This window comes from Notamacropus eugenii, chromosome 1 (genome assembly GCF_028372415.1).
Source record: "Notamacropus eugenii isolate mMacEug1 chromosome 1, mMacEug1.pri_v2, whole genome shotgun sequence".
NCBI classification, from domain to species: Eukaryota; Metazoa; Chordata; class Mammalia; order Diprotodontia; family Macropodidae; genus Notamacropus; species Notamacropus eugenii.
The window spans coordinates 369,346,591-369,371,971 of record NC_092872.1 but is presented as its reverse complement, the minus strand read 5'-3'; the positions used below and the strand labels follow the sequence as shown (position 1 = coordinate 369,371,971).

Here is a 25,381-nt window from a genome sequence, read left to right as displayed (position 1 = left end):
TAGGGGTGGGGAACCTGGGGCCTGGAGGCCACATGTGGCCCTCTAGATCCTCAAGTGCAGCCATTTGACTGAATCCAGATTTCACAGAACAAATCCCCTTAATGAAAGGATTTGTTCTGTAAAACTTGGATTCAGTCAAAAGGGCACACCCACTACCTAAGGAGGCCACAGGTTTCCCGCTCCCGAATCACACCATGCTGATAATACATACCATACCATAAGCAGCCAATGGAAATCTGAGAAAGTGGAGGCAGCCTTCTAATTTGCTTTTTTAAAATAAAGTATTTATTCATTTGTAGATTACATTCTCATTTTTAACAGAGTCAAACCTATTTTACAAAATTAAGAGGGATGTAGTTTCTTCCAACCACTGTGTTAGGCTTGAGAAACAGCAGTAAATCTGAAAAGCATATCATTCTGTCACAAATATTCAGAAGTTTTCACTGGGATTCAGTTAAGCTATTGTAAAGCATCTTGTTCAGTAACCAAGGCCTTCACGAAACCAAACTATAAACATAAATAAAATCTCTTTTCTCTATTGCGTACTTTCTAGATGAAGAATCCCTTTTTGAAGTATTTCTCACACATAAAAATCAGTATCTTATTTTTTCCAGTCAGAAATAATTAGAAGATAAAAGTTGAAGCCACATTAAAACTAAGTTTACAAATCATGCCAAAAGTTAAGCACCCTCCCCTTTCAATGTCTATGGTTAGGGTAAGGGCTTTAAACCTAAGAACATTCTTGTACATATGGAAGCACTCTTCTTCCCATGTAATGATGGCTGCCCTGCTTCCACTCCCTAATAGTGTGTATTTTATGGCCTCAATACAATAATTTGCACAAATCCGACAATTTAACAGATTTAAGCACCCAATCCTGATGGGACCAATTGTTGCTTAAAAACTAGAACTTAATTCTCTTTTCACTCAGCAGCCATTTACACTGATGTATATATATATTATATGTATATATAATATATATATACACACACACACCAGATAATTAGTTTTCTGAATTCACATTATGTTCAGTTTATTTTAAAAAGTGAAGTAAAAAAAGTGTTTGTAAAAGGTACTGTCCTTGAAAACAATCAGTTTTGTCAAAAAAGAGGTCCTAGAAATCTAACTCCAATTAGAGGTTCAAGAAAAAATGGTTTATTCTCTGATTTTATTTTGCCCTCTTCCTAAGTATCCGATTATTATACATATTTATCTAGTATGGACAATTGCTTTAAGACTGAATTGGCAACAAGTTAGCTCACAATAACCGACAGATGAGCAAATTACTCTCTCAGAGTGGGTTGTATAAACAAATTACATGAAGAAAAGAAAGCTAACAATTACATTGCCAGTCAAAAGCTATATGGTCCAAAACGTGACTCTAGAATCACAGTCAAACAAAAAAAAAAATACTCATTTTATTCTCAATCACTTGCATGCAGATGGAAAAGGACTGGCTTCACAAACAGCAAATGAAGATACTATAGGTTTTCTTCAGCCAGAAAAATTTACTTGAAGTTTTATATTAACTACGCTATCAAGTCACTCCTACCAAGTCACAGGAGAGGAAAAAACAGTTGCTTTCTAAAAGCTTGCAAAAACTGAATAGCAAGGCTCTGTATTTTCAACTAAAAACTCTTCATCACTGAGGAAAGTATGATTTTTCTAACACAGAATTCAAAGTCAGGACTGGAACTGACATCTTGATTACCTGCTACCAGGGAAGTAGCATTCTAAATAGTCACAAGCAGCAGATAACTCAAAAATCATTTTTATTCACTTTGGAAATATATCCATTTTCCCAATACCTGTTTTTCCTCCTTCCCTTATGTTTACCTAAAAGAAACCTGACCCTCTGCCTCACTGATTTCATTCATAATGTTTTGCTCAGGATAATATTAAAATCAGTTTGCATTAATCACCAAACCCACTTAAAGGGTATGTGTGAGAGATAGGCTGTGAAGATAGTAGGTTAGAGAGTAAAGTCACTGTTGAATTTTACTTCAAATAAAAATGGATTAGAGTTGAATATAAATCATAATTTTAAAGTTAAAGGATTCATTAATGTTCTTCTAATTTCATAACAATTCACCAGACTACATTTGGCCCAAATTTGTTGGTTAAATAAATAAGAAAATAGGTATTAGATGAGCTACAAGTATTTGTGATACCAAAAAAAAAAAAAAATGAACGATTTCTGATAAACTGGGAAAATGTCCATATGCTCTTTTCATTCTAAAAGCCAGAAGTGCAAAAGACCACTGGAAGATCTGATCAACTTTATCACTATTCAAGTATACCCAACTTAGCAGGAAATTAGATTTCTGCTTCTGGGACTGATATGGCAGGCATGTGACCTGGAATTGGTGGTAAGGGCACATCTTAGGCTATGATGTAGCAGTATCCCTTAGAGTGGAAAGAGCAGTACTGAATGACTCCGGGGGGGAAATGACCCCAAGGAATGTGCTTTTGACTTGATGCCCTGAAGAGCAAGATGCCTTAGAGATATGAAAAAGGTCTTTAAAAGATTATCATTTTGAACCCTCTCCCTCTGAGGCTGGGTAACAAAGAAAACATTTATAGTTCAGAATCTGGGGCACATTGTGATATTGAATACTTTTTCTAGTTCTTGCTAATGTTTTCTAAAACCTTTGGCTTATAATTGTTCACATTACACAACACTGGAAAATTATACACGTGCCTTAATCAGCAGAAAATGAAAATAAAACCATGTTCTTCCACTTCCTACATGGGAAGACTAAATGGTTCTCTAAACCTCCTGCAGGGTTACACATTGTACTCAACAAAAGAACAGGGCAAACCATTCCACTTCTATAGCTTTGAGCAATAAAGTAGTTTAACTAATCTTCAATCTCATCTTCCCAAATGTCACCATCAATATCCACAGCTTGAAATAACCTGGAAAACCATAAAATAAAATGCATTTTTATGCACTGGGAAGAAATGAAACATCTCTTCTTTTCCTTTTTTTCCAAAGCACCTTTGGGCCCTCTTTCCTGATAGCTCCTTGCAGAATTTTATTTCTAATTTTGTGCGCACTCTACTGTAGAAGGATGAACTCAGTTCCAAGTTATCAGCTACGCAACTCTTTCCTGAAAAGGTTTGCTGAAACACCCTGAAAGCGGCAGCACGATGTAGTTCATTGTAAGTCACTCATCACAGAGGCTGCAGACCTGCGTTCAAGTCTAGTCTTTCATACTAAGTTGTGTGATTTTGGGCAAGTACATTACTTTATATAATCTTTGATTTCTTCATCTAAAAAATTGGGCAAAATACTTGCTCTATCTCCTTCCTTAGCATAATTGTGAGGGAAAGTGTTTTAAAAAGTCATACAGAAATTTGAACATGTACTTTCCTCCAGATTCAAATTTAACAATCCATGGCCAAGGATGAAAAAGACTCTTAACTCTGTGCACCTTGACAAGTATGTTCCATTTTAAGATCATGCATGACATAGAGTGATTCCTTGGCTGTATGAGGCAGTGAAGGAGGAGGTATATCAACTCTTGAAAGTCACTAATCCCTATTTAATGCTAACTACTCCTCAACTCTCTCCTTTTAGTGCCCACTTCCTATACTATTATGCACTTGCCAACTGCTTTCTGTTCAAATTATTTACAAATGTAGTGTTTTATTTCTTTTACTACTGAGTAGTTCCAGGTCAGGAACAGTCAGTTCTTTTCTACATGACCTCTGAAGGCACACAATAGGTAATCTTAACTTGACTTGTGTACTGAAGTACAGCAGAAGTAAGGACCTCATTAAAATAGAATTTGAGAATCTGTTATTACATGGGTTTAGACAGATACCACAAGTGAAGTAATATCTACTATGAAAAATAATTACATAAAAAGTCTTATAGAGAGCACAACCTATAAAACACAGGGACTAACTCTGTCCCCAGATACCAGCATTAAAAGTTCTACTGTAGCAAATTAAAAAAAAAAAATGGAACCCTGGCAGTCTGCTTCCTAACCAAACAGATATATGGTCCAGTTTACTGTATTTACTTAAGCTATTCTAGTAGGTACTAGAAATTACTGCTTGCCTTAGACCATTCCTGTGTAATACATACCGGTTAAAGCACGGTGAAGATGGATCATTGAAATGTCTATAAGGGTTTGCTCTAGATAGACAACCCATGCAAATCCAGCAGAAATATTGCATACAGCCAGTACATGTCATCTTGTTGCACCCATCTAATTTCTACTGAGAGAAAAAGAAAAAGAAGAAATAACAATGCTATAAAATCAAAGAGGAACATAACACATAGACTCTGCATGACATCTATCCAATTTTATAAGAATGTCTACTCCCTCTTCTCCCACTGGGGTTATACATGACTATTAATTTACTTCACTTTAATGCCAATTATTTTGTGGACCTATAAAAGCAAAGGAAATTGTTAACAAGTGCTCACATACTTGTAATAGCAAAAACTTTTGGTTGATGGCCAGTTCAAACCAAGGAATACCTAGCCTTTAAAATGAAAAATACAGGGATAAGAGAATACATACTTAAAGAAGAATTTTAAGTTCTAATGAATTTGAATCTCATTAAATAATAATAAAAAATCCTCCAACTCCAATACATTGCTCTTTAGATGTCAGTGTCCCTTGGCTTAATAGCATTTTTTCATAGGGATTGTAACACAGGCAACCAATGTCATTAGGCAGAATTCACTGTTTGACCTAATTTGTGAGGGTGGGGGAGAGGTGGAAGGAGAATTCATAGTACAGGTAACTAAGAAACCATTTATATTTGGCTTTAAAATTCATTTTCTTTTCTTCCAGCAGATTTATCCTTCCTATTCAAGTTATCTTAGGTTTATATGAAAATTCATTTGTATTTCCTGAGCACATATTTAAAACGTACCAGGGTAATGTATCCCAGGAGCAACCTGAGTGGCAGAAGGTCAGCTTATGATTAAAAGAGGCTTAGAATAATCCACAGGCCTATCAAAGACCACAGCTACAGTGTGACCACCTCTGAAGCCAGTTCACCTTTATGTGGCAGATATGGTAGAATGCTATTACCAAATAAGGTCTAATGTGAAGAAAGTACTTTGAAAAACGTGAAGTACCATATAAACCTAAGACATGATCATTGTAATATTCAACAACGAAATATGTTATCTACCAGGGAATAAGATTTAATAAATACCAAAGGGTTATAAACTTGACTGATCATAAGTCTGTGCATTTGAACAAGTTTGAGATAAAGCAGTTAAATGAGAACCCACCTGCATCATTCTCTCCATTTGTCCCCACAGACTCACCTCTATATGGGTGCCACAGCAAGGGCAGCTCTTTGAGTTCTTTTCTAGCCACTCTTTACTTTCCATTTCTTCTAAGGCTTTCTGAATCACTCTTTTACCATACCTCTGTTCCAAAAATCGTTTATTGGTCTCATCTGCTTCAAGATACTCATTTCTCAAGTCAATTAGCTTTTCTAGAAAGTGAAAAGGAAAATGTTTTATATAAAGGCAAATGTTCAAAGATGCATGTTTATTAATTTCTCTAGTCAGCCGCCCAATAAGATTATGACCAGAAGTATATACAACAACTTTTGCTTAAGGACATTTTATCTCATTTTAACTCTGCCTACCTTGGGGCCTAAACTAAAGGAAATACAATCTATCATGGAATCATTTTTTATACTGAAGTCTAATCTTTCACATCCAAATTTAACCAGGCTATCTATCTAGAGAGCCTATCTCTACTTCACATTAATCTACTTTCTGACTTTCTCATATGATCACTATATTAAGCACCTACTATATACTAGGCTATATGCTATATACTGGAGAAGCAAATAGCAAACCAGTCCACTGTCTTTGCCAAGAAAACCCCAAAGTGGGTCACAAAGAGTTGGACACAACTGAAATGACTGAAAAAATAACATATCAGGCATTGTGCTAAAAGGCAGGGACAGAAAATCGATAAACAGACCCTGCTGAATTTCAAGAAGCACACATCTACTAATGGAGTAGGCAACTATGTACAAACAAGATCTATACAGAATAAATTGGAGATAACAAAGAAAAGATATTAATCAGAAGGGGTGAGAAAGGATTCTTGTAGAAGACAGGATTTTAACTAGAACTTAAAAGAAGTCAGGGAAGCTAGGAGGTGGATATGAAGAGGAAGAGAATTCTAAGCACAGGGGACAACCAGCGAAAATACACAGTCAGAGTCTCGGATTATTTTATGTGGGAACAACAAAAAAGCCAGTGTCACTGGACAGCTAAGGAGTAGGACAAGGACATGTGTGTGTGCACGCATGCACACATATATCCTGCTCAATTTTAGGAAGATCAATTTGACAACTGACTGGTGCATGAATTGGAGTGAAAAGACCAACTATGAGGTTACTGAAATGGTCTAGGCATGTGAAAATGTGGGCCTGTACTAGGGCAGTGCCAGAGGAGAAAAAGGAGAGAACCAAGGAGACAACTGGCCATATACGATAGCTGTCGTGACAGCTGAATTGATAGGACTTGGCAACTGATTAGTTATGAGTGTTGAGAGTGAGTTGAGGAATCAAGGATGACAGCTAGGTTGTGAGCCTGGGTGACTAGGAGGATGGTAGTGACAGCAATAGCAAAGTAAAGAAGAGAGAAGGGAGAAAGATAATGAGTTCAGTTTTGGACATACTGAGTTTAAGGTGTCTATAGGACATCTAATATGAGATGTCAAAAAGGCAACAGAAGATGTGAAACTGGAAATTAGTTAAGTGTCGGATAAATACATCCAAGAATCATTTGCATGAAGATGTGAAATAGTAATAGAGGGAAAAGAAAAGATGGCTCATGATAGAATCTTGGAAGACAATATAGATTAGTAACTGGTACCTGAAGATCCAGAAAAGGAAACAGTAATAAGCCAGGTAGGAGAACCAGGGGAAAGCAGTGTCATGAAAACCTAGAGAACAGAATCATAAGAGGATGAGTGACAGTGTCAAAGGCTGTAGAAAATCAAGTAGGATGAGGTTTGAGAAAAGATCATTTAATAAATGTGATTTAAGAAATCACTGGTTGGGGTAGGTAGTACAGTGGTACACTGAACACAGCACAAGCCCTGGAGTCAGGAGGACCCGAGTTCAACTCTGACCTCAGACACTTAATAGCTGTGACCTGATGGCCTCCCCCCACCAAAAAAGAAATCATCAACTATGGAAAGGGCAGTTTTATTCCAAGGATGTAGATTACAAAGAACTAAAAACTGTGTGACAGGAAAGAAAGCACAAGCAATGGTTATACACTGCCTCAAGTTCAGTCACAAAAGACAGGAGAAACACTGGACAATGGCTTGCCGGAACAGAGATCAAGTGAGGGCTTTTTGAAGATGGAGGATACGTGGTTATGTAAGAACTAGGGAAATAGTCAGTAGACAGAGAGAGACTGTAGATCAGAGAGAATAGGGATGATAGAAAAAGCAATCGATTGAAGATGGGACAGAATAGGATTACTGGTACATGTAGGGGTTTGTCTCAGCAAGAACAAAGGTCACATCTGTGCATGAAACTGGGGCAAAGGAGAAGATATGAGGATGAGGGAAGAAGAAAATGGCCTCAATTTTCTCAGTGAACTATGAGTAAGGTTCTCAGTTACCAAGTATGTAAGAGAAGGGGGGAGCCATGGGAGGTCTGGGAAGGTATTAAAAAGTCTAGGAAAAGCTACATGATGAGTGGGATAGGTGATTAGCAATGGGGATCCAGTTGAGATTGTAGAACATGACCCAGGCAGCAGTTTCATGATTTTCTCCAGCTCTTTTCAGCAGTACATGAGTAAAAGAGAAGGCAGCAGATGGTGGGAGTAATCCAAGGTTGAGGCTTGGCAGAAGAGGATCAGCAATATTTTTCTCCCCAAAGCTTTCCCCCTACCCCTCAAACCAGTTTCCTTATTACTGTCAAGAGCACCACCATCCTCCCAGTCCCCTAGGCTTACAACCTATAAGTCACCTTCAACTTCTCACTATCTTTCAACCCCCATATCCAATATGTTGTCAAGACCTGTTGAATTCATCTTTCCAACATCTCTCTAACACAGCCACCACTCTAGTGAAGGCCTTCATAATGTCATGACTAGACTACTGCAGTAGCCTGCTGGTAGCTCTGTCAGCCTCACTGTCTCAGTCTGTTTCTCCCCCCTCCAATGCACCCTCCATTCACTCACCAAAGCAACTTTTCTAAAGTGCAGATCCAACTATATCATTTTCCTACTCAAACTCCAGTGACTCTCTTTCACCTTTCCAGGATAAAATACAAAATTCCTTCATGACTTTTACCCTGCCCTTCCCATTTCCCCTCACCCCTGCCTGCCCAGATTTCTTACACCCTGACAAATACTCCTTGATCCGGTGACACTGGCCTCTTGGCTGTTCCACGAACAAGACACTCCATCTCTTGGCTCCAGGCATTCTCTCTGGGTGTTCCTCATGCCTGGAATGCTCTCCTTCCTCATCTCCCCATCCTGTTTTCCCTCCAACTCCCCAATAAAATCCCATCTGTGGGGTCGTGACCACATATGGAGTTGTGTAACTGAAGGGGGGGTTGCAAAAAAATTTGGCAATAATAAAAAGCTTTCTTAATGCTCAATGACCAAAAATTAATTCAAAATCAAACATATAATGAATCCGAGGTGTTTCTGGAAGTGCTTGCCTGTGTTGCATTGTAGAACTTCACTGCAGCCTTGGTTCTGAATACACACATGAATTCTGCACTTCGCATGCCGTCCACCATGCAATGCCAATGAACACTGCCAGAAACACCTTGGCTCAGATTCGAGACTATTGTGTTATGAATGGCAGTATTTTTACTGTAAGTACAAAATCGTTAAAATGAATTTTGGCTTGCAATTAGTACAAAATTTCCAGCAATTTCTGAAATAGCCCTAAACATATTTCTGCCATCTTGCACTATGTATTTATGCAAAGCGGCATTTTCAGCATTGATGATTATAAAATCAAAATATTGATTAACTCTGAAAAACGTTGATGTTCTACATCCTGCAGTATTAAATATTCCAAGATTTAATTCTTTGTGTAAAAATAAATAAGCACATCCATGTCATTAGTATATATATATTTGTTTTCATCTTTAATAAATGGCAAAATTATATGTATATTAAAGAAGTTTTTAAAAAAATTATGATTTATTATCAGTAAATGTTTTATTTGCATACCTATTTTATATATCTATACACCCAAGGTCATGTAAAAATTTCTTAAGTGAAAAGGGGTCATGAGTAGAAAAAGAAGCCCTGATCTAATATACAGGAAGCCTTCCCGAAACCCTCTTGATTTTAGTGCCTTTTCTCTCTGAATTATTTCCTATTTATCCCGTACATAGCTTGTTTGTACATATTTATTTGCTTGTTGTCTCAATTATTAGATTGTGAGCTCCTGGAGGGCAGGGATTGCCTTTTTTGTATTCCCAGCACTTTGTATAGTGCCTGGCACACAGCAGGTACTTAATAAATGCTTACTGACTGACTGAATAGGATAAAGGGGCAAGGGAATTAAGACAGGACAGTGTAGAGTTAAACTTTCACCATGGGGTGAAAAAGGAAAACCTTGGGCAAGTCACTTAATCTGTATGCTTAGGAGGCAGTTAGGTAGTTCAGTGTATAGAGTTCTGGGCCTGGAGTCAGGAAGACTTCTGTGTTCCTGTGTGAGTTCAAATCTGGCCTCAGACACTTAACCCGGTGTGTGTCCCTGGGCAAGTCACTTAAACTCTATTAATCTTAACCTCTGCTGCCTTAATCTACTGGAGAAGGAGATGGCAAACCACTCTAGTATCTTTGCCAAGAAACCTCTGTGACACTATGGTCTGTGAGGTCTCTAAGAGTTAGACACCACTGAAAAATTGAATAACAATAACAAGATGGGAGATGGAGGAGAATATTGCCAGTACAGGGGTAATACCCAGGGAAAGAATTGAAGGACCAAAGGACTAGAGGTTGTAGTGAGAACAAAGTATAAATAATAAAAATATAGCACCAACATAAGATTAATAAGCACAAAAATACATGAAGCAGTTGAATACACAGTAATTTTTGTAGGCTTAGTGGGCAAAGGGAATCAGGAAAGGCTTTATGCAAAAGATGATGTCAGGGAGAACTATTAATTAAGGTCCTCTGGGATCAGAGTCTATTTCCACTGTCCCACCTGTTTTCCCAGTTTTGATTCCCCATTTTACTCAAACAGAACTTACAAGGAACTCAAAAGACCTTAAATTTAAAAACACAAACTTATTCAGTAATCCTGCTTATTTAATCTTTCAATATCTTCAGTCTTCTGTAATCTGCTTGCTTGAAAATATTGCCTTAAATTCTTTCTTCAATTTTTCAAGCTACTATTTAGAGTATTCTCTTCTTAATGTAATGGGTTTTGCTTAGCCACATTTTGCATTTTCATTCATTCTAAATGCTAGTGGAATTACTTATCTAACATTTTTACTCTGTGAGCTCTCTGCCTCTAATAATTAGAAACATTTTCCTTTTTCCTTGACATCTTTACTTGAGCATGATTATGTCAAAAGGATACGTCTGTAATCTCAAAATAAAGGTAATCAACAAATTAATATTAGCATTGGATTTTAGGTTTCTTCTCAATTTTATTAATATCTTAAACCTCTCTGTATCCAGTTTCCATCTCTACCTCAGTATAGCAAATTGAAAGAATTAAAACGAGCTTTAGCTTCCACCTCTAGGGGAAAAAAATAAGACACACATAAGTAACAGATAACATAGGTACTTCAAGTTAATTTTGTAATTTTGTTGATTTTGCAGGGAAAATAGGAATAAAAAATTCAACTTACCTGATTTTAAGCTTAAGATCATGGAACACAAAATTTAATACAATCTAAAAACCCCTTTCAGTTCTATATCATGTCCAATTTGGCCCTACAGCGATGATGTAACTGCCTCTGCTTTTCCCTTCCCAGATGACATCACCAAAATTTTGCTCTGGTAATCTTTCTAGGGTCTAATGTAGCAGAGTTCTTCTCAGAGTTCTTCTCGGAGAATCATAGTGAAAATAATCATAAGGCTAATTATGACACTGGGAGGCTCATCTGACCACAAGAACTTCCCTTCAGATTTGAATATATTTTATTTGTTAATCTAACTGCTGAAGAGTTAAGAATATGTGACTGCCAATTTTAGAAAACTTGCCATGGTCTAGATGAAATGGAAGTGTAAATTCTCCATCCTTGCTCTAGATTATGCTGCATAAATAAGTAGAAAACAGTTTTCTAAAAGTCAAGTTAAATTAATAGATCTTTCTTTTACCACCTCCCTCCCCTAAAGCTATGAGAATCCTTTTCAATTCCATTTCCAAATTAATACAATTACCTGCAGTTACTTTACATGGAGAAACTCCATGATAAGTCATTTTACAAAGTGTACAGAAGGCATAATTGCAACTGGAACAGATGCCCATGGTACATCCTGGTTCTTGCATAACAGGAGTCTGACAGCATGGCCTGGGACAATACACTACATCTGCCATCAAGTCCAAAGTAGACTGTAGAAGAAGGCGGTCATAACGTGCAAACAACTCTTCTTCCACCAGTTCTTTGACCTGTAAGGAGAAGGAAGAAACATCTGGTTGGTGCTACATGTTAACTGTCACAATGACTCTCATCAGGAAATCCTTAGGATTCTGATCCAGAGCTCCTGAGTCTGCTGCTCAGAGATTTGTTAACCCTTTTGTAACCTTCAGATCAAGACACTAGTTTGTGTCCAGAAGGGCAAAGGGACAAAGTATTGCTTCTTTGGGTTTCTTAAACCTATCATGCTCAGTTCAGAGACAAATTAGAAGACCTCAAATGAAAATATAACCCCAGGATCAGAGTTGGAGTTACTAAAGTTTACACAGTAACTCATTTCACTGTCAAGCTGATAACAAGTCTACCCTAGACAGCCTTTGGGTTCATTTTAACTAAAATGACAGCACATTATTTCAAATGAATCAAGTGGATAAATTTATGAGCTTTAAGTAATAAATGATCCTGATGATTACAAGGGAGCCTCTTATTATACTTGCTCCCCAATCAGACAAAGAGAGGCTCCCCAAAAGACAATCAGTTACCTGGCCAGGAGTAGCAACAGAGGAGCACTTTGGTTCTGGACAGTTGAGACAGTGCACCTGGCCATCCCTGATCTGGATTTCAAAGTAGTCCTTCAAACAGGCTTTGCAGTAGACATGCCTGCACTCCAGGAAGTACATACACTCGCTGCCCAACTTCTCACAAAAGCAGATATTGCACAGGTACATCTTACTGTTAAAGCACTTTTTCTGCTGAGCTTGATCAAAGTCTAAGATTTCTCGTATCAGACTGGACAAAGACTCCACATCCTGCACAGCTCTCTCATCCACAAATTCTTCCTGGTCTACTGTAGTGCCAGCTGCCCCCCCAAAATCTAGTTCTGTGTTAGGAGGAGCCAGAGATGTCCTGCTCTGTACGTTCCCCTGGGGGCCCATTTTGAGCTCGTAGGGAGAGGCAATGTTCAGGTAAGCTAGGGTTTCTTCTTTGAGAAACTGCATCCAGGCAAACAGGACCACACAGCCACGGTGTTCTTCCCACAAGTTGTCTAAGTGCTTGCACAGAGCAGTCAGCTACAACAAAAAGGTAACATCACTGAGTATCAGAAATAAAAATTCAATTAAAAAAAAAAAGCAACCCTAACCCTTGACTCAGAATGATTTCCTTTTTAAGCTTTTACTTAAAGTCTTTATATTATATCACCATTTTCCTTCATTGTGACATGCTGTAAAATGACCTGGAAGTCTCATCATCAGTTCATTCTCTGAAGAGTAAGCCCTTTGTGTCTAAATACACTACAGAGTTAAAAACTTAGAGACTAGAACAAAGAAATTAGTGAATATGCCAAAAGTACAGATTAAACATAACAGAAATCATCTAACAAGCTATATATTCTTAAAAGACTAGGATTTAGTAATAGAGGGCTTCAGATCCTTTATTGTCCTAGCTCTTTTATGTGTTCTAGAATAGTTTAAAAGTTGACAAATTCCCCTTGCACAACATAAAATTTCGTCGGCATTATGATTAGTAATGAAATAGATTAAAGATAAGACCAAATTTTTAAATTAATTATAATTATATAATAAAGTATAACATATAGAAATCACTAAAGGAACATCTGTTTTATCAAGTGCATTTTTTGATTTAGAACTTCATTTCACTAACCTATATGTGTTTAAAACAAAACTCAGTTAGTGAAAGGAATTAGATTAATGGTGCAGGTACAAAAACAGGTCAGAGCAGTTTGAAGGTTATAAAAAAGGCCTATATTTCCTAAGTCAAGGAAGAAAGTTAAAATCATTTTATTTTCTTCTTAAAAAATGGTGTCTGCTTAGACTGAAAGGCAAATTCTACCCCATAAAAACCTCTAAAAAAAGCATAACAAAATTACAAACTATTTTTTTTAAAAAAGCAAACAAATTTTGGTAAATTTAAATTAATTCCAACTGAAAAGTGACAGCATAATTCCATGTTACCTTTCTCATAGTGTCTGATATTGAACACAGATGGGCCCTTAATACTTGCTCATGATAAATTCAATGTTAAAAAAGAAATCTTTCACTTAGTTATGACTTTTCTCATAAGAAAAATCTATGCTGTTGGTGGTACTTAATTCTACACAATTGAAATTTCATATTTACTAATAATCAGAAGGTTAATTGCTCTTTGAACCATAAAATTAGATGACTCTTTCCTTAACTATGCTGCTGTTGTTCAGTCATTTCAGTGGTGTAACTCTCAGTGACCCCATTTGAAGTTTTCTTGGCAAAAACATTGGAGTGGTCTGCAATTTCCTTCTCCAGCTCATTTTACAAATAAGGAACTGAGGCTAACAGGATTAAGTTTCTTGTTCAGGGTCACACACCTAGGAAGTATCTCAAGCTGGATTTGAATTCAAGTTCTCCTGACTTCAGGCCTGGCACTCCATCAGCTGCACCACCTAACTGACCCATCTCCTCATCTAACCTTCTTCCAAATCCCTTCCTCCTCCTTTTTTCCCCTCAACATTTCTAAAAAGATAGTTGGTTTGTCCATAGGGAGAGAATGGAAGAAATCCATTCTAATTCCCTAGCACTACCACCTCAGACTAAATACACAGGCCCAACTGTTAACTCTTGTCTTGGATATATAGTGCTAAGAGGTCAAAGAACTAGAAGACTGTAAATGACCATTGAGCAATAGCTATTTTGGATGCCTAAACAATGAAAGCTGTAAAAGAATTTGAAGGAGCTGAAATAAGAAATGTGGATTTTTTCATCTGAAAGAAGTGTGTGGTTCTAATTACCTTAGATACAGAACATTATAGCAAAATCAAGTGAATTATTCTCTTTGGCTTATGTAATAAAACCATAAACCCCTAATTTTCCTGTGTCTTTTTTCTACTTCCTGTATTCCCACTAATTTTTAACATTGTAATGATGAAAAAAAAATACTTTAGACTATTTAGACAATAAAAAAATTGTAAAGCATACATTGAACTTTTTGCAGAAATAGCACAAAAAAAATCTAAATTAATTCTACTTCAATTATCTACATGCTGTTACCAAGTTGCCAGGCAGTTTGGACTCAAGTAGGTCACTATTTTCTTTTATCTGACTTACTGAAGCTCTCTGCCACTAGTTCAGATATTAAAATTTAAAGCACCATTTTTTAATTTTAAAAGCATAATAACCTTTGTACAAGTTCTGAGGTGGCCTATTTGAATCTTGAAGTATGTTTCCTCGTTCTCTGTAAGCATTGTCATAACTTAATGATATTCTAAAAAGCAGAGTTGGAGGAGGTGAAAACTACATGGCCAACAATGAAAAATGGGCAGGCTACTTATTCTTTGAGCTCAGCAAATGATAGCTTATCTCTTAACACTCTTCAGTCTATCAATCTTCAAAAGGATTTTGACAAGTCTTGCTGCTATTGAACCAAAATCCGTGCCTGAATGCTTTATATTATGCCCAAAGTCTTTTCTCTTTGCCCAAAATAGAATGAAATTGTGGTAGAAAAACAACAAATTACAGAGGAAATGTTGGCACTTAATATGAGGTGTCTGGCCCTACAGATACATTTGAGATATTTAAATATCTTCTAGAACCTAACATTACTGCTTTTATAAATTCAAATATAGAGACCAATTAATTAAGAAATAGTTATTTTTACCAAGAGTAAAATATGAAACAAAGCCCCTTTTTATATTTACATAAGAAATTAGCTTCTTACAGCATAAACTCATTTTTTAGTCCCTTGCAACCAAAAGAGATTTCCTTTGAAAAGAAAAAAAAACATTTAGCTAGGAAGCAAATACAAAGAAAAAAGCAGCATTAACTCCTAGGGAAAAAATGACAGGGTACTAATTTTGGAGAAAACATATTTTTTTTCAATTTTAATATGGATAAAATTGGAAAATTGCAAGATGATAAAAAGACACATATACATGATTTCAAATTATTTTTACTGCAATCTATGATGGGTCCACATTACACTAAAGAATTGAAGCATTTTAGCTATCTCCTAAAAAAAAAAAAAAGGATTTTCAATTATATAGTAACAGAATACTTGACTTAGAAAGAAATCTTAAGAGATCATAGGATCATCATTTAGTCCAAACTCCATTTTACAGTAAGGAAACTGAGGCCCAGAGAAGTTAAGTGAATTGCCTAAGATCATACCACTATAATTAGCAGAGCTATGATAGAAGAACCTAGGTCCCCTGATTCCTAGTTCAGTATATCAATCAGTTTCTCATTAACAACAGGATTTATAAATGTAAAAAAATTTAGAAGCTACTCTTTATTGTATTAAATTTCCTTAATGCCAACAAGGTGAACATCAGTTAAAGAAAGTATTCAAGTTCCTGAAGATGGATAATAAAAAGTAAGTTTCAAACCTAACCTGAGTTGGTGAAAGCCATTTGCCACTGAGGGTGAATGCTGGAGGGGAGGTTGATGGATAATCTGGTGGAAGTTCAAAATTCAGCACAAGTGGAGGCAGAAAGCAAATTGTATATTCAAAGCCACCATTCTGGAGACACTCCGTTGGATTGCCTGAACCAAAAACAGGGAATTCAAGGATCAATCAATATTTGAGTGCCCCACTGGGTACAAAACAATGCACTGTGGTGGAGTGAGAGGAAAAGGAAGGGGAGGTGAGTGATGGTGGTATAAGAAAGAAAATGGAGTTTTTTTCCCCCAAAAGAGAGAAATCTCTCAGTCCCCTATGTCTAACTCTCTATCTCTGCTTCTTTAATTTTTAGTTTTCCTTTCAAGGGGAAAAAAAAATCAGTCTTTAAAAATCAATCAAAGCACAATGACTTGCTTAGTAAAAATGTAATTTACTATAGCATGCAGTTTGGTGGGATTCCCAACTTTAATGAGTCACCAAATTATACACACTATTTTAACAGCAGAAAATTAGAGAAAAATTTCAGAGAAAAGGGAAATATTTATCCTTACCGAAGAGTCTGGTATGAAGTATTGAGATTAACTGGGGCCAGATGTCATGGTCCATTTAGATTAACATGTGCCACTACATGATCTTCCATCAGCAGGGTATCTTGTTCATGCAGGCCAGCATTTCCACAACCAAAGTTTCACTTGTATTACCTTACTTCCTTTTCTCCAGTTCTCCTCTATACTGTAATAACTTTTGGGGGAAAGTACCTTGAGATCCTTCTGTGATGTTTGCGACATTCTATTGATACTTTGTTTTTTTGTTTTTAAGCAAAAGTTACTGCGTATGGCAGCAAACATATTAGAAGTTAGGAAGAATTTTGGAAGCCGTTTTTGAGAAGCATAAACTATCTGGAAATCCTACTTGGTATTCAAGAAAATAGCAACTAAAAATCTACTTACCCCTTTTATTTAAGTTATCAAAGAGACATGCAGAAAGTTATTCAGGTTATCAAAGAGACATGCATAGAGTGGTTAGCCATTCTCCTAATAATGTCCAACACCTCAAGCTATAACAACAGTATCAACATCTCTGCCAGGAAAACCAGAAAACGCTGCATTTAGAACAATCTCTTTAAAAGTGAACAAGTATCATGACTCACCGCTCACAAATATCTTGAAATTCTGGGGCAAATCCAAACATATTCTGGTTTCTCCACCTTGAACAGATTCTGCTTTTTTAAATTCATCTTCATCATATATACTTGCCAAGGCCAGCAATTCATCCTCCTGGGCTTCTCGGTCTTCTGACGACATTTAATTTTCTGTCAAGTTAAGGGTATTTACTCAAATTAGTAAAATTGAAGAGAGTGCAAAACAAACCACCCCACACCACCAAAAAAACAGCATTAAAACCTACAGAACTGCAAAGCAACAATGTCAGTCTTGCAGTAGTTTAAAAACAAGGCAGGTATAATACTACAGTATCTCCTTATCTCTAAAATAAAAACAACCATATTAGAAATTGTTGCTTATTGCCAGCTTTGGTTAATTTGGGGTTTTATGAGGACTAATTCTGAATAATCAGCAACTATAATATTATTATGCTCTTATAGTGGGTGGTATGGCTTCTATTATTCTGTATCATAATATATAGAAGTGTCTATCATTAGGATTCAATAAATCACTGATTTTTATATAAAGATAAATGGACAAAAGTTCATTGTCAAAAAGTCACCAAGGCATTTAAAAGCAGAAAAAGGATACAGTATTGCTAATGCCAAATTGACAATGATGTAACAAAAATAACAGACTTTAACAAACCTATTATAGGCAGTCTATGACTTAGATACAACCCTAGAAAACACACTGCCACCTAGGAATAGCTGCCCTACCATGGTAATCAGAAGAATTCCCTTTCCCTTCCAGCTGTCTAGGACATCCTCATCTCTTTCTCCAGATTCTTATTTATTTATCTCTATGTATCAGCGAGGTAACAAAGAAGGAAGTTTAAAGGCACAATCCCATATTCTTATCCACCAGAAGACTTGTCCCTAGTGTTTTTTTAATTGTGAACTTACTCATCAAACAGGTACATTTAAGTACAAAGAAAAAGAGGAAGATGGTTGGTTGCATATGAAACAGTAAACTTGCTACATATACAGTTTTTAAAAGCATATATTTAACATGGTAGTAAGAAAGTTGCTATTTGTGTATCCCCTTGTGAATTTGTTTTCTTCTGTGCACTTTAAAATTTCTTATAGATATTATATTAAAGGAATATTATTGATTAAACGGATTGGGGGAGGGCAGGCAGGGATTGCTTGGGAAGCTAGCTGTATTTACGACTTTATAACATGGTTTTTGTTGGGGAAATGAATGTTTTAAATACCTGACTATAAATTTTTAGAACACAAAAATTAGAAAGTTCCTATAGCTAGATGCAGTTAATTGATGTATAGATAGAACACTGGGCCTGGAAACAGGAAGACCTGAGTTCAAATCCAGCCTCAAACATTTACTAGCTGTGACCCTGGACAAGTCACTTAACCCTATTTGCCTCAGTTTCCTCATCTGTAAAATGAGCTGGAGAATGAAATGGCAAGGCACTCCAATATCTTTGCCAAGAAAACCCCAAATGGAGTCATGGAGAGTTGGACATGACTGAAACAACAAAGTATGCAGTGAAAACTTAGAAATACTGTTGCAATTACTAATACTTTTCACTTTAAGAAAATCCTGATATACAAAAATGCAGCTTGATAAAAATGGAAAATTCAAGTGATCATTCATATAACAAGAAGTTTTACCTCAGGGTTCCCCTAAGTAGACACCGTTTGAGCTAACCTTCAGGGATTATTTAGTTTATGGCCATCATTTTATGAACAGGGAAACAAAGGGCCAGAAAGGGTGACTTACACAAAGTTATACAGCTAGTTAGTGACAGAGTTGGCACTGAAATCCAATTCTAATTAAACTGCTCGGTGGACTCTATCTCACCACACTGCCTCTCAGTAAGTCAAATGACTAAGAAGTCACCCTCTATATAGCTTTTCAGAATATCTATTTGTGTAAAGCACAAATATGTGTGCTTGTGTACATGTGTACGTTTTTAATATTCTTCACAAAATAACAAAATAGCAAAAATGATTTGCAGGACAAGATTATTCCTTATTGAAATTTTATCATTCTCAAGTTGCATGTCCACTTAGTATTAAGTGGAAGGATTCAAAATATTTGCTTTAAATAACACATCCAAGAAAATGATACCTAATATTGTAATTGGCATTCTCAGTCTAATTAGCTTGGGAGTGCCACTAATTTCTTTCATTTTCCAGCAAGAATTACCTAACAGGAGTTGCTCAAATTGGAAACTAAGGTTGGTATTTTAATTGTCATTTGTAAAAAACAAGTAATTATAGTAGTGGGTGTTAGGCTCTCTCAATATGTATATTTTGAATTCTCATTATTTTTCCTTTAAATGAAACACTACACATAAGCCCAAACTGAACTACCAACTTCCAACTTGGTGGTTAATTTGCTTAGGCTATTTATACAGTAAATCCCTCAAAGAGAAACTTTGAAGTACTCAATTTGCCCTTCACCATCACAAACCCCAGATACACTTTAATTTTTTCCCTCTCCTTTTTCCCTTTTATTCTTCCTTTTCTTTTTCTTTCTTACTGCATACACAAGTGATATCTGTGGGCACTGCTTGAGAATGATTGTAATCAAAGCTAGTCTTCAGCATACATGCATGCATACACAACACACACACATACACACACATGCATACAGATATACCACTTCTCATATTCCTAAATTCCTTGCAATTCTTAATTTCATAACAATGCCTGTGTCCCGAATATAAACTACGTTAAGAAAAAAGAATCTTCCACATAGCTGTCTTAGTTATTTGAAAGGAACCTTATGGAATTCAGGTTTTGGTTGTAAAATCTGGAAAGTTGTCTATAAGTATAAAAAAAATAGTAAAAATCATATTAGCTAATCTCTGACAATTCAGCTGCTTGACATGTAACATTCTGCAAGAAGAGAAATTGTGCTACACAAATTAGAGGTGAAAACAAGATAACTGTTTTTCAAAATATGCTAATTATGAACAATTCATCTATTAAAAACAGGTTTTACTAGTCTTCTATTTAAAAACACTTTGTTAGCAAGCAATTATTTTAAGGTATAATGTATGTATATATTATACACTCAGAGTAAAGAGTGTTCCTATCAGCAAAATGTGTGTGTTTACATACATATATACACACAGGTATAACTCTTTAAGCAAATCCAACATGAAAGACTTGATTTATAAAAAAATGTGACTATATGATTATTTACATAAATAAATATAAACCAGAGGATTTCTAAACAGCAAAATCATTCAATTTATAAAAATCAGATAAAGCACATATCAGAAAAAAAAACCCTGCATTAAATAATGCACATTTGTTAATTGTAAAAAAAAAATTTTCCACTTAATTTCAAATACCCTCCAATTCACATAAATGTCCATAATTCCCAACTAGTTCACTGTTTTCCTAGTTAAGATCACAGGGTGTTTCTTCTGTGAATTTCATCACTTTCCCAAGACCTTCTTCGAATCATATATGCTCTATAAAGTTTTTCTGTTCAACTCAGACAGAATAACCTCTCACTTCCTCTGAACAAGTTTCACATGATCAAAACTTTGACAATTTCTATATACCACTGATCTGGCACTTAAATGCTATCTAATAATTGAGATTTCCCCTCCCCCAATGTTATTTTTCTAATTAGACTATGAGTACCTAAAAGACAGAGAATCTAATTTCATAGACTTTGTAATCCTACAATATCATGAACAATAAATATTTACTTCATTTCATTCCTGACTGCTACTACTAATGAAACTCTTTGATAATTTACCTTTGCCTTCGTTTCTGGACTTAAGATCTGACATTTTAAGAATATACTATGAACCAATGGAAGGAGACTGTTGAATTGCTTTGAGCTGCTAGAAGAAAATTATGTTCGAATTCATTATTTCCCTAATGGTATGTTACACTAATGTAAAGCACTTCAGAGAATCTAAGATGAAACAGACAATTATTCATAAAACAGATTGTTCATAATCAACTTTCAATGTATTTTTTAAAAGGTTATCTCTTCAACAGGCCATGGAGATTTGTAGGTGTAGCACCAAGCAGTGTGAAGTACTGAAGTTTTTTGGAATTGCCAGATTCAGTTTAGCTAAGTTACTTGAGCTTTTCTGATCTGAGCTGATCTCAGAATCAATTTGTACTCAGAATATGTTCTGAATTCCTTAGGGAAAAACTGACAAAAAACCCTAAAAATGTTTTGTTTAGATTTTCCTTACAAACTTCATTGTTGTGAGAAGTGAAATGCTTTGTTAGCAATTAATTTTAAGGCCATCATCTACCATCTTAAAATTTTAATTCAACATACTACTTTAAAATAAGTCAAGCAGTCAGTGGGCAGGCATATTTAAAATAACAACCACTTCAGGAGGTTATGTCATTAAGGGCTGCTGTCACGATGAAAGAAAGTACTGCCACACTAAAAGCATTACCTAAGCTGCCTGTCCTTCTCTGATGCAATTTGGTACACAAGCAAAATATAAGAATTTACTATTTGATTTGACAAATACATCACAGAGAGAAAATAATACCACACTCCTAACTTTCAATGAAGTTGAGCAGTAACAAGTTCCACACTTGCCCAGATCATTTCTTGCAATTAACAAGAACTATAAGCTTGGTGCCTAGGTGGGTAGTAGGGTGATATTAGAATTAATTATTTTCTCTATTTCAATGGGCTTAAAGAATTCAGTAGGCACCCTCAACCTCCTCTCCCAGACAAATAACCTTTCAACAGGCTAAAAATCTGTCATCTCTATTTTTTTGCTGTAATGGATTAAATTTTAAGGCAAAGAATATAGGCCTTCAAAAAACATCTCCATTACAGTATCTACAACTGCTGGAGGATACCCATTCCAAAATCACCAGATTTAGCTTTAATACAACAGAAGTAATAAAATTATACCAAATGACAGGTCATAGGATAGGGAATAAGAGTCAAAAGCAATTAAATTAGATTCCGATCCGGGGTCTGCTGAGACTTGGGTCCAGTCACTTCACTTCTCTTTCTATGGACCAGATGATTTTTAAAGGTGTCTTCCAGCTCTTATGACCCTAGGAAATGTCAGGTACCAATCAAAAGCATTCAAAACCTAAAGTGATAGATTTAGAGTCTGATTCTGAACAGGATGCATTTAACCTGTTTTCCTCATAGATCGGAGGTAGGAAGAAGTGTTTTGCAAACTCCGAACCCTATAAAAAGGCAAATTATTCTCTTTAGGCCAGCCACCGAATGAGGAAAGTAATTACTAATTTTTCCTCTTTCCGCCCCCATCTTTTCATAACGGTAACATTGGCAAGTGTTGCCTCACTCTATCCTCCCAACTCAGAGCAGGAGGTGCTGTTATCCTCGTTTTACAGATGAGGAAACTGAGGCAGGCAGAGGGTCACACAGCTACTGAGTGTCTAAGCCCGAGCCTTCCTGCCTCCAGGTTCGGTGTTCTCTCCCCGGCACCCCTGACTTTACTGGGGTAGGGGCTCCCTTCCTTCTAGAAAAAGGGGCCAGTCTGCGAATGGGGACGGGGACGGGGACGGGGAGGGGGCGGCCGTCCGCCCCGCCCTTTCCCACGGGGCGCCTCGGTTCCGTCGTCTCCCCACGTTCCGGGGATGGATTCGGGCAGGCAAGAGGGGCTGTTTGAAGGTGTTTCGGGGGAGTTTCAGAACCCGCACTAACAACCCTCCCCGCATCCTCCGCGGGCGGCCCTCCAACCGCCCGGCCCCGCCTCGCCTCGTCTCCCCTCCTCTCCATACCGGGCGCCTGGAGGCCAGCACCCTCACCTTCCGGTGGCAGCCCGAGCTCGGCCCCAAAGGTTCCGCCCCGCTCTCCCCTCCCCCCTCCTCCCGACCGGTCAGCCCGCGCGGCCAGCGCCTCGGCACCGGGTGACTGAAGGGCCGTCGCCGCAAGGGTCGCTACGGCCTGCTGAGCCGCCTCCGCCGCCGCAACCGCCGCCGCCGCCGCCTTTCAGCTCGGCCCCCACCCCCGAGGAGGAGGTCGGCGTGGAGGTCGGCGGCGACTTCCGCTCCCTGCCGTCCACCTCACCTGGCCCGGCAGGCAGTTTCCTCTAACCACAGAGCAACCGAACGGAATGGGATGGGATGAGATGGGATGGGGCGGGGCGGGCCAGGGTGGGGTGGGGAGGGCGGGGCCGACGGCGGGAGGGAAGGCGCGGCGCAGACGCTGACGCTCCGGGAGCTGCGCCCCCTGCAGGGTGGAGGTGGTGAGAGCCGGAACGGCCGGAAGCGGGGAAGCCGGAGAGAAAGGGCAGGAGGAGGAGGAAGAGGAGGACGTGGAGATGGAACCCGGGGGCATCCCAGCACCACTGGGCCTCGGGCTTTACAAGTGGGTGTGTGAACAAACAAGCCCCAGGTGGTTCTCGAGGCACACAAGCCCTTGCTCCTTCGGGGGCTGAGGCTCGGTGGCTTGCCCCAAATCACAATAGAGCGTACGTTCATTCATTCCTGGGCACTTTCTGCTAGACTACTTCCAGAGGTGCCCCCAGGAAGCGCCCCAGTTCTCTCCTGTCTGTCTGCTTCCCCCTCATTTGCTCTGAGATCTTGGAGAACCTCGGAGATCGTCCCACGTTTGCAAATTAGGAAATGAAGTCCAGAGACGCCTCCACCGGCTGCTTCTCTGGTTTGGTCCCCGCCGTCCCTGGTTGGCAGTGACCCAATCACTTCACCTTGGCCCGGTTCATGGAGCCGGACCTCGCAAAGAGGTCATCCACACTCCCTAGCCTGTGCACCGAAAAACCGACCCTTCTCCCTCCTCTCCCGCTCTTGGCCAACGTCCTGCGGACTAGACTGGGCTGCCCGAGGTCGGAAGGGCAAGGGCTCAAGCGATCCCGGCACAGTCTTGATGTTAAAAACAGAATGTGGTTCGGGTTGAGAAACCTGTGGAAGGCACATAAGAACCCTTCCCACTGTAAAAGGCCATCCTTTTATGGTAGGAGCGCAACCAAATGGTTGTTAAATGGAAGTGAGACCACTGAGGGATGCAGAGCTCACACCTTTCTTCTTTCCTGGATTTCCACGTCTCTGCAAGTTCACCAGACATTGTTCTCCTGACCGAGGTTGTAGCGAGGAATTCCCATTTATCTCCTTACATTTTTGGGGCATAATAACAGTAGCTGATGTTTATGTAGAGCTTTAAGCCAAGTACGTGTTAGGTACTTCATAACAACTCTGGTAATACCTATGCCCATTTTATAGATGAGAAAACTGAGGTTCAGAGGGACCCAGTGACCGATCCTAGACAGTAAGGATCCTGGACTGGGTCTAGACAATAGTGAGGTTAGTTGACACGTTATTCAGAGTATTCAAGCCCAAAGATTCCTGACCCCAAGTCCAAGTCCAGCACTCTCTACTGTATTAAAATGCAAGTCAGGTCTAGTACTATCCACTGTAGTGGATACTAAAAGAGGAATGAATTGAAGACTCTCAGGGTTACAAGCCAGCAGTCATAGTGAAGCAGTATTCTAAGCAACACTTCACATGTGCATGCCCTCATAGTCTGTCTTCAGTTCTAATTGTAAAATACAGGGGGTGGGAAAGAAGGACGTTGGAGCTGAGAATTCTTATTCCATCCAGCTAGGGTTGAGTGACTAAGGCAGTATGCATTATAGATTATATTATAGATATCATAAAAGTGCCACATGGTGCAGTACGTAAAATAAGTACAAAAGGAGTTAAAGAGAAAGAATAGTGTAGGCCTGGGGGGAAGAACTGGAAGAAGGTTCAAGACTGGTCTGACTAAAGCAGAGTCTAAGCATCAGCCTTTTTATAAAGCAAACAATTATCCCTCCCCCATTTGCATTTTATAAATCTGAATTTTCATAGATCATGTTTGATTAAAGCCTTGCCTGTAATTGAAATATAGCTCTACAATGGAAACAAAAACCTTGAAAAATCAGTCCAGATGAATGACATTCCTTTGACCAAATTCACTAATGTCGTTTTCACTAACAATCAGTGTAGGCAAAAAGGAGAAAAAAATCTTTGCCTCCTCCCTACCTCAGAATAGAAACCAAATGAAATACTCAGCCAGCTGCTATTAGTAAATAATTCAGCCTAAAGGAAAGTGTCTGGGCCCCATGAAAGAGCTCATACCTTCTCCATCACAGGCCAGTAGAGCTTTATTATTACACAGCAATCCTTGTGTCATTGGTATGTTTCCTTGTACCCTTCATTACCAAATGCATGTATGTGAGATTACATGATCCAGTATGAGTCTATAGGATAACCCATAAGGATTTATCTAAGACAGGCAGTCATAGGTTTAAT

General features: G+C 38.0%; 1 protein-coding gene across 7 annotated transcripts; it reads right to left on the bottom strand.

The window, feature by feature from the left end:
- Positions 1-262: 262 nt before the first annotated feature.
- On the bottom strand, positions 263-25,325 carry RNF14 (ring finger protein 14). 7 transcript variants are annotated; one of them, XM_072630616.1, is made up of 8 exons: positions 25,208-25,325; positions 17,114-17,275; positions 15,955-16,106; positions 12,117-12,644; positions 11,378-11,606; positions 5,300-5,472; positions 4,097-4,227; positions 263-2,919 (listed from the first exon to the last, which is right to left on the bottom strand). In XM_072630616.1, the coding sequence occupies exons 2-8, from the start codon at positions 17,265-17,267 to the stop codon at positions 2,862-2,864; spliced, it is 1,425 nt and encodes a 474-aa protein (XP_072486717.1). In that variant the 5' UTR covers positions 17,268-17,275; positions 25,208-25,325; the 3' UTR covers positions 263-2,861. The 7 variants fall into 7 exon arrangements, with proteins under 7 accessions (XP_072486717.1, XP_072486716.1, XP_072486719.1 ...); XM_072630615.1 differs by lacking the exon at positions 25,208-25,325 and adding an exon at positions 23,142-23,230; XM_072630618.1 differs by lacking the exon at positions 25,208-25,325 and adding an exon at positions 22,880-23,107.
- Positions 25,326-25,381: the final 56 nt, after the last annotated feature.

Bases quoted from the DNA above. Each gene is read 5' to 3' on its own strand.
- RNF14 (XM_072630616.1), bottom strand. From the start codon at position 17,267: ATGTCGTCAGAAGACCGAGAAGCCCAGGAGGATGAATTGCTGGCCTTG. The intron at 16,107-17,113 runs GTGAGTCATGAT...TTTTTGGTTCAG, and splicing joins TTTCAAGATATTTGTGAGCG to GCAATCCAACGGAGTGTCTC. The intron at 11,607-12,116 runs GTAACTGATTGT...TTCTCCTTACAG, and splicing joins CTGTTGCTACTCCTGGCCAG to GTCAAAGAACTGGTGGAAGA.